This window comes from Cajanus cajan, chromosome 6, assembly GCF_000230855.2.
Source record: "Cajanus cajan strain Asha chromosome 6, NIPB_CcT2T_4, whole genome shotgun sequence".
NCBI lineage: Eukaryota > Viridiplantae > Streptophyta > Magnoliopsida > Fabales > Fabaceae > Cajanus > Cajanus cajan.
This window is the reverse complement of record NC_138522.1, coordinates 13,211,451-13,221,452: the sequence shown is the minus strand read 5'-3', so window position 1 is coordinate 13,221,452 and position 10,002 is coordinate 13,211,451. Positions and strand designations below refer to the sequence as shown.

General features: G+C 40.9%; 1 protein-coding gene across 1 annotated transcript; it reads right to left on the bottom strand.

Annotated features, from left to right (window-relative positions):
* Nucleotides 1–318: 318 nt before the first annotated feature.
* Nucleotides 319–9,745, bottom strand: LOC109815975 (uncharacterized). The gene is made up of 3 exons (XM_020380813.3): nucleotides 9,594–9,745; nucleotides 6,325–7,992; nucleotides 319–844 (listed from the first exon to the last, which is right to left on the bottom strand). The coding sequence occupies exons 2-3, from the start codon at nucleotides 7,953–7,955 to the stop codon at nucleotides 658–660; spliced, it is 1,818 nt and encodes a 605-aa protein (XP_020236402.2). The 5' UTR covers nucleotides 7,956–7,992; nucleotides 9,594–9,745; the 3' UTR covers nucleotides 319–657.
* Nucleotides 9,746–10,002: the final 257 nt, after the last annotated feature.

The window sequence follows — 10,002 nt, the reverse complement described above, 5'->3', positions numbered from 1 at the left end:
CTAAACCGTGAAACTTGAAACTTTTGGGAGAGTGGATTGAATGCCACCAGCACCATTAAAAAAAAAAAAAAAATCTTTTGAAGAATGAATTTTTCATATAAAACTCATTTCTAGCTTTTTAATCATCAAAACATCAGACTAACCCTTTAATAATTAGAGAGCAATCCAAATAGTTTTAATTTTATAATTCAATTGAATTCCTAAAACCCATTCATTAACACTTCTAAATTGGTTCCTCCCCATTTAATTACCATTATGTGGATCTTCTGGTGAATGATTTTAGCTACATCTTTAAACGTGCCAAATGATAATTGAATATATTAGCAAAACGGAACCACTGCTATTGTTAACATGCCAGAGAAAAATTGTGAGCTTCCACACTTTGCAAGTCTTTTAAAGTGCCATCGGAAAAAACTTCCTAGAGAATCCCTGAACCCTTGGTTGTTTCTGTTGATTCGTTTATCTACCAACAGGGGTATCAAACTATCCTATTATGGTACATAGTTGATCAGAAAATATGTGCACGATACTAAACTATCAAGGTGATAGAGCGATCCTGCAATGCATGTATCACAATACCATCAAGCTGATAGAGACAGTAAAATGGTTTTGGAAAATTCCAAGAGGCTCTGTGATTGGATTGTGACTTAATGCGTTCTAACCACAGCATGGAAAGCAAGATAGCCATGATTTGTTCTGATTAGAAGCATTTGGGGTTGGCTTGGGGTTCTGAGCTGCTGCTACATCTGGTGTTGCTTTAATATTTTGCTGCTCTGGCTGTTTCTGCTGCTTTCTCTTGTCTTCACTATGCTTTGATGAAAGAGCTTTGTCTCCATCTGTCATTCTTCACATCACAAAAACAGTTCAATTATTTGCTCAAGAAACTTAACATCAGGTAAAGCTTTAATCACCATCAAGAAGCATCATAATCCCAGTAATTTTGGTCTAGTGATATGATAATAAGATTTATTTCTGAATTCACTATGTATTCATGTTCCCTATGTTATGAAATGGATCAAGTCAAGATGGCCAACAACAACACAATAACGAATGTGAAAGCGATAAAGCGATAAAAGACACGAATTTGTTAACCCAGTTCGGATAAAAAATCCTATGTCTGGGGGCGATACCAAGCCAGGAGAAATCACTCAAAAGAGGAGGATAAACCGAGAAGTACAACTCACACACACTTGTATGAAACACTCACTCTCTCAACTCAACTCCTTTCTTATTTCTCACTTGGAATTTCTGCACACGAAATGAGGTTTGCCTACAATGGTATATATAGCCAAGCCAATGTCCCAAACTTGTTCAACCCCATTGGGATTGCTTTGAGTCTACACTAGGTTTTGGCATCTCCAAACTTGCAAGACTCCCTTGCATGGAGTACACTCCTCAATTTGTTATTGCTTTCTTCCTAAGTCTTCTATTATGCAATCTTCACACCTTAACAATCTCCCACTTGAAGATTGATCAGCTTTTCTCCTCTTCCTTCTTGGTACTACCGGGTCTGTCTGCTTAGTTGTCAAGGCCGGTCGAAGCTGCACACAGCTTCAACTTCTCCAAAGTCACCGCCTTGGTCAGCATGTCTGCAGGGTTCTTGTCCCCCTGGATCTTCTCGAGCTGCAGTGCCTTCTTCTCCAGAAGATGCCTGATGAAATGATACTTGACCTCGATGTGCTTCGTTCGTGAGTGAAACGCGGGGTTCTTTGCCAGATGGATCGCACTCTGGCTATCACTATATAGAGCCACATACTCCCGAGGTCTCCCAAGTTCATTCAGGAAATTCTGCAGCCAAACGAGCTCCTTGGCTGCCTCCGTCACTGCCACGTACTCAGCTTCCGTCGTTGACAGTGCAACAATCTTCTGCAACTTTGATATCCAGGATATGGCTGTTCCGCCGTAAGTAAACACGTACCCAGTAGTGCTCCTCCTCTTATCGAGGTCACTTCCTGCAAAATCAGCATCGACAAACCCAGACAGGGTAAGGTTACCCCTGCCAAACATCAATACCCGGTCCTTAGTACCCCTCAGGTACCTAAGGATCCACTTTACTGCCTCCCAGTGCATTACTCCGGGATTGCTCATGAATCGGCTGACAACTCCCACTGCATGTGCTATGTCTGGCCGGGTGCAGACCATAGCGTACATCAAGCTCCCAATGGCCGAAGCATACGGCGTACCCCTCATCCTTTCTCGTTCAGAGTCATCCTTGGGCGAATCTTTGTTGGACAACTTAAACTGGCTTCCCAGTGGCACTCCAACCGGCTTTGCAGCTTCCATCTTGAATCTGCACAACACCTTCTCAATATACTCAGATTGAGAAAGCCATAATTTACCAGTATTCCTGTCCCTCGTGATTTTCATGCCCAATATCTGCCTTGCTTCGCCTAGATCCTTCATGTCAAATCTCCTTGACAACTGATCCTTGAGCCTGTTGATCTCCATGACATTTGATCCTGCTATCAACATGTCATCCACATACAGGAGTAGAATAATGAAAGAGTCACCGAACCTCTTCACATAACAGCAATGATCAGCACTACACCTGGAGTACCCTATCTCCAGCATGAAGTTATCGAACTTCCGGTACCACTGTCGCGGAGCCTGTTTCAATCCATACAAGCTCTTCTTCAGGCGACAGACCTGCTGATCATCTCCCTTGTACCCCTCCGGCTGTACCATGTAGATTTCCTCTTCGAGATCCCCGTGCAGAAAGGCCGTCTTCACATCCATCTGCTATAACTCCAAGTTCTCCGCCGCTACCATGCTTAACACTAGGCGAATAGTGGTTATCTTAACAACAGGTGTAAAAACATCGGTAAAATCAATACCGTATCTCTGCTGGAATCCCTTCACTACAAGTCTGGCCTTGTATCGCTTTTTTCCGTCTGATTCTTCTTTGACTCGATAGACCCATCTGTTCTGAAGAGCCTTCTTTCCTTTTGGGAGTTGACACAATTCCCATGTGTCATTCTTCTTCAACGAGCACATTTCGTCGTCCATCGCAAGCTCCCACTTGCTCTTGTGGTCATCATTGACCGCCTCTGCATAGCATTCGGGTTCCCCACAATCAGTCAAAAGCAAATAGTAGAGAGAGGGTGAATACCGCTCCGGGGCCCTTCTCTTCCTTGTAACTCGGCCCAGTGCCAGGGGTGTCCTGCTTTCTGTTTCCCTTGTCGCCCGGAATTCAAAGGGCGGCAGTGGTTCGGGCTCTGACTCCTCCTCTGTTTGGTCGGTTTCCTCCATCTGAACTCCCACTGAATCATTGTCTGCTGGTCTCGGGATCCTGGTGTTTGATATGTCGAGACCAACCACTTCCTTTTCCATCTTGCCATCGTTCAGGCTCTCCTTCTTGTCCTTGTACATCATGCCTTCATCGAACACCACATTACGACTACGAATTATCTTTCGGTTAAGATCATCCCAGAACTTATACCCAAATTCGTCAGTCCCATATCCAATGAATGTACACTTAATCGACTTAGCATCCAGCTTAGTCCGATCATCGTTCAAAACATAGGCTAAACAACCAAAGGTGCGTAAGAAAGAGAGATCAACTTCCTTACCACTCCAGACTTCCTCTGGAATCCTGTTTTTCAGCGGGACAGAAGGCCCACGATTGATCAAGAAAGCAGCCGTGCTGACTGCTTCTGCCCAGAACATATTGGGCAGTCCGCTCTTCAATCGCATGCATCTCGCACGCTCGTTCAGTGTTCTGTTCATCCTCTCAGCAACGCCATTCTGCTGAGGTGTGCCCGAGATTGTCTTCTGCATCCGGATCCCACGGTCGGCACAATATTCCTTGATGGCTTCACTGTTGTACTCACCACCGTTGTCTGATCTCAGACACTTCACTTGTAGACCAGTTTCATTCTCCACAAGTGCTCTCCATCTCCTGAAGGTATCAAAGGCATCGGATTTTCTTTTCAGGAAGTACACCCATACCTTTCTTGTGCAGTCATCGACGAACGTCATGTAGTATGTCGATCCTCCAAGAGATATCACCGGTGCTGGCCCCCATAAGTCAGTGTGTACGAGCTCCAGTTTTTTCATCTTTGGAGTTCTCCCCGTGGTCATAAAGCTCACCCGCTTCTGCTTTCCAAGCACACAATGCTCACATAGACCTACGTCCACCGACTTTAATTCGGGCAACCGTCCGATTGACTTCAGCACGCTCATGCCTTTCTCGCTCATGTGGCCCAAGCGATTGTGCCACAAATCAGCCTGCGAGACTGCTCCTGCAAAGGGGATGTTTGGGTTGGATCCTCCTGCCATGTAGAGCGTTCCTGACTTCAGCCCTCGTGCCAATGTCATAGCTCCTTTGCTGACCTTCCACTTACCGTCTCCGAACATTATGTGGAAGCCGTCACTATCCAGTTGTCCGACTGAAATCAAATTCCTCTTCAGTCCTGGTATGTGCCTTACATCTCGTAAAGTCCAGCATGACCCATTTGCATACTTGATCCGTACATCACCCTTCCCTACAATCTTCAGGGGTTTGTTGTCTGCAAGATATACCATGCCAAAATCACCTGTAGTGTATGGCTCCATGATGTCTCTTCTACTGCATGAGTGGAATGAGGCCCCTGAGTCCATGACCCAGTCATCGGACGAGCTGCTCACACTCAACAAGAGTGCATCCACCGTTTCCTCTATTGCGGCATTTGCTGTCCGGCCCTCCTTCTCCTTCTTTGGCGCCCGGCATTCACTTTTCATGTGCCCGGGCTTCTCACAGTTCCAGCACACCATCTCCTTCTTGCCTTTGTTTCTCCCCTTGGATTTTGACCTTCCACGGAATTTACCCCGTGTGTCGGGTCTCCCTCTAGACTCTGTATGTAGTGCAGATCCAGACGACCCTCCCGCCTGATTTCTGCGGGTCTCTTCGTTCAACATCATGTCCCTGATGTTGTCGAACTTCATCTTCTCCTTGCCAGACGAAGTGCTCACCGAAGTAACAACCACATCCCAGCTGTCGGGCAACGATGAGAGCAGGATTAAGGCCTTTACCTCATCATCAAACTCAATGTTCACAGACACCAGCTGCGTCGTGAGTTGGTTGAAGTCGTTGAGATGATCGGCCACCGACTTCCTCTCCTCCATCTGCAACTTGAACAGCTTCTTCATCAGCATAACCTTGTTCATTGCTGAGGGTTTCTCGTACATATCGGCAAGTGTCTGCAGGACTTCCTTCGTGCTTTTCGCTCCCTTCACATGGTAGGCGACATTCCGAGAGAGCGATAGAATTATAGCGCTCATCGCCTTCCGATCGAGCACCTTCCATTCTTCATCACTCATCCTCTCGGGCTTCTCTGCAAGTGGTGCGTGCAGGTCCTTCCCATACAGGTAGGCCTCCATCTGCATGCGCCAGAATCCAAAGTCGGAACCATTGAATCGTTCGACTGGAATTTTGCCCTCCATCTTGATACTATGACCTGGCTCTGATACCAGTTGTTATGAAATGGATCAAGTCAAGATGGCCAACAACAACACAATAACGAATGTGAAAGCGATAAAGCGATAAAAGACACGAATTTGTTAACCCAGTTCGGATAAAAAATCCTATGTCTGGGGGCGATACCAAGCCAGGAGAAATCACTCAAAAGAGGAGGATAAACCGAGAAGTACAACTCACACACACTTGTATGAAACACTCACTCTCTCAACTCAACTCCTTTCTTATTTCTCACTTGGAATTTCTGCACACGAAATGAGGTTTGCCTACAATGGTATATATAGCCAAGCCAATGTCCCAAACTTGTTCAACCCCATTGGGATTGCTTTGAGTCTACACTAGGTTTTGGCATCTCCAAACTTGCAAGACTCCCTTGCATGGAGTACACTCCTCAATTTGTTATTGCTTTCTTCCTAAGTCTTCTATTATGCAATCTTCACACCTTAACACCCTATAACATTCATGTGTGAAAAGTTCTTTTAGTATGAATTCAAGGGCTAAAAATTTTACACTTGCCAGGTCAAAATTATTCACTTTGTTATAAACAAAACTATACTAGAATCACTTTCCAAAAACACCACCGATATGATATACTAAAGGATAAAACTCACATGCAGTACCATAGATATTGTTAGTGTTGTTCTGCAATTAGAATTGAAATTTCATCTCAGTAATATACTTAACAAGTAATTCTATTAAATGTCAATTAATGCATATTACTAATGTAAAATTCTGATTGAACAACACTAATAATACCTATAGTAATATATCTAAATTTTATCCTATGCTAAATAGTACATAGAAAATAGAATAGTTAGTGAAACAAGCATGCATTTTACATATAAAAGAAGTTAGTGGCCAGAGCTTACACATTAAACGCAAAGGATTTGGTGCTCCCATCTGAACGGTGAGAACTGGAATGAACGTGAGCATGCCTATCAGCACGTGTTGGTCCACCAGCAGTTGTTGAATCCCCTTTACGTATATTCTCATTGTTTATGCTATTTTCCATTATAACCTCTCTCATTGTCTCAGCAGCCTTTTCTTCAGTCACTTTTGAACCTTCATGTTGATTGGCAGTGCTTTGGCTGATATGATTGAATTTTGTAGATGGTGCTTGGGGTGGGGGTGGAAGTGGTAGTGGGATTTGTGGCTGATTGCTTGGAGTCACACTAGAAGGGTTTGTGTCACCTGGTCTATCTATGTCACCAGATTTACTCATCCAAGCCAAGTCACTAGAGAAACTTGTGTTTCCCATTTGAATGCTGAACAATGATTCATTAGAGGCAGTGCTCCATTGGGTGTTTGATTGTTTTCTGGAAAACACATGTGATGGAAACCTGTACTTGGAAGATTTTGTAGTATCCTCTGACCGCTCCATCACCTGTAGTGGAGGAGTTTGTTTTTCTGAGCCATTGCTAGCTTGTTGTCCGTGCCTAGGAAAAGAACTGATTGGCATATCATCATCACCGGATTCTGAAGCCGACCTAGAATCCTTTCCCCGTTTAGTGGTAGCACTTGCAGAATTATGCATGTAGTCTTGAGTTGAAGATTCATAAGCTGGTGGAAATGATGGCACTGATGATGAGCCAAACCTGTTATCTGTTCCTGAATTGCTGCTAGTCTTGGCATGATGTCCTTGTTCTCTAACTGAAAAGGTATGATGAGGTTGTTCAACACTTGTTGGGATGGTAGTAGCACCTGCATGGTTCTTAGAAGTTGCATCAGCTTGTTTTCGGTTAAGTGGTGATTCAAATTTGAAGGGATCTAATTGTTGGCTTGAAGAGGAAACATGAGTTTCACCATATGTGTTAACAGGATGTGTCCTTTCTTCACCACTAGGCATGCTCCAATGATCTTGTTCAGCAGGTGGAAGTCTATGATGTGATTCATTTCCAAGATCATAATGTTCACCACCTTTCACCAAGTCTGCTGCACCAACAGAAGTTTTCTTGGTGGTTGAAGTTGTTGGCGGTTTGAAGGGATTCCCTTGTGAAGATTCAAAACTAGATGGTCCCAATGATGGAGGGAAACCATTGTTAGCCATGCCACCACTTTCTTGATGCATGGCAGGCAATAAATGTGAAGTGTTGTTGGCATCAGTCGTCATTAGGAAGGGGTTTTGAGATGATGAAGAGGGGGCTATGTTATTTGCCAATGGAGAAGGATCAAGTTCAAAAAAAGGGTTAGCAGGATCTGATTCCACATGGCTATGACTATTAATTGGCCTTCCATCTCCCTTATTGGCCACTGAATGTGTTTGATGAAATTCAGATTGTAAGAAGTTTTGGTCATGTGTAGGAGAGGTTGCACCTAGAGGTCTAGCATTGGTCCTAGTGGTTGTTTCATTTGGCATAAAGTCAAAGAAATCTTCTGATGAGAAGGGTGAAGAAGAGGGTACTTGTTTATTTTCTATGTTGAATTGTTCTCCTCCACCTGTTTTTGTAGAAGCACCAGTTCTCATATCAACATTAGATCCATTCATATATATAGATTCCATCAGCCAACAGTGTCAAGTAATTCAGGGTCTGGATATTCTGTAAAACCAAAATCTCAAATAAAAAACCATATCTTGAAACAAGGATTTGGTTCAAGTCAACTAACTTTATAAATCCACTATAAGACCTAGATGATTGTTTAAGTAAAGCTGAAACCAACTTGAATTAGACAGAACACAGACAACTTCAATAACCATGTCGAGAAACACTCCATTAAACATCCTTTCTACTATTAGTAAATATTGCGAGACTTGAAATTTTGTGAGTACATTGTAAGTTGCATTTTGGAGTGATTTTAGTTGTAAGTTTCAAAAAGAAGAATTAAATATTACACCCAATTTTTAGTTTATTTTTCTTTCTATTATTTAGTTTTAAACAAACTCTCTTTCGTAACAAGTTGGGTTTTCATTACCACCTTTCCGTTTGAGATTTGGTTTATGTCTCCCTAAGTTTGTGTTGGATCTTAATCTTATATCAGTGTGTCGTAAATGATGGGTAGAGTTTGAGGTACAACATATAGTTAAGATTTCTTTCTTAATAATGATGTCTTTGCACGTTTTTCAAAAACAAAAAAAAACTCACTTTGAAAATTCTGTAGACTATTACAATTAGTTTAAGTGCGTGTTTGTTTTAGCTTTTGGACGTGAAAATTCACGTTTTTGAGAAGCAAAAAATTGTAGTTTTTACATAAATTGGCTTGTAAACGTAGAGAGATTGAAAAATCACGTTTCTAAATCTAAAGCAAACACGCACTAAGAATCTATTTGATGATGCCAATATCTGATATCAATAACAATAATAGTGGTACTTGGTGAAAATAATGATAGAATTAATAGTATGATAATTGTGATAATGACAGTAACATCAATCCTAATAATAACAATGAAAACAATTATTTTCAAATATGATGAAACCTTTATCTTTTCAAAAACTGAAAAATAGATTTCACTAAATCACATAACAGTTTTTTTACTGATTCTGAGAATGAATATAAAAATGTTTTGAAATTGAGTTAAAACTATTTTAACTCCATTTTCACCAAACACATTTTCTTTTAAAAACTGCTTATGAAAACCAAAATCCAAAAACTCGCAACACCTCCAACAAATTTTTTATATAAATCCAAATAGAGTGTACACGTAATATGCAACATAACAAAGGTATTAGGTGCCTTGCATGCACAAAATCACAAATATTCATTTTTGTTTGAATCGTGTGAATTAATTATTTTGATCCAAACAGAATCCGATACTATCTCTATTAATTTATTTTAAAAGAAAAATATCTAATTGTCAATTCTTCAATATAGAGGGGCCATGTCTCTCATAATAAAATGTTTCTGAAACAGCACAGTTACATCAATTTATTTTGTTGAAGATGGTTCTTTGGCAATTTCAAAATGTAAAAACAAAAAAGAGGAGACTATATAAAAACAAACTAGTTACATTATCATGATGCACATGATACAAATGGAAAATGTATGAGTAACCAACCATATATAGACTAGATAACATGCTAGAAGATGAAAATAATGGCAAACAAAGAACTCAATTAAACATGTTTATATGATAATTAAAACAAAGGGTTTAAAAAAGAAATTGCATTTCAAAAGATTGAATTATAAAAAAGAAAAAATGTACCCAGCTCCCTGCTAATTTGACTAGGCCTCAAATGGCATGGCAATAAGCAGGCCCGTTATCTGAATCACAATGTACTAACAAAGATGTACAGAATCCAGAAAAAGGGTCTGAAAAAAGTTTTGAACAAAGTGAGAAGAGAGAGAAAAATAGACAGAGAAGATGCAACAAAAAAGGGTTAAAAAAGGAGAAGGCTTTGCACAAGTTTAGCCGTTTCAATCTCTGGTAGTTTCCTCAACTACAAACTTCCGCTGCCATGGACACCAATGGTCAATTAATCTAAACATATATATAAAAATAATTGAAGTTATACAAGGATTTTATATATATATATATATTTTAAATTATTTTTTATGTACAGTTAATATAAGAAATATATATTATTGACAGATAAAAAATTTCGTATTAAATA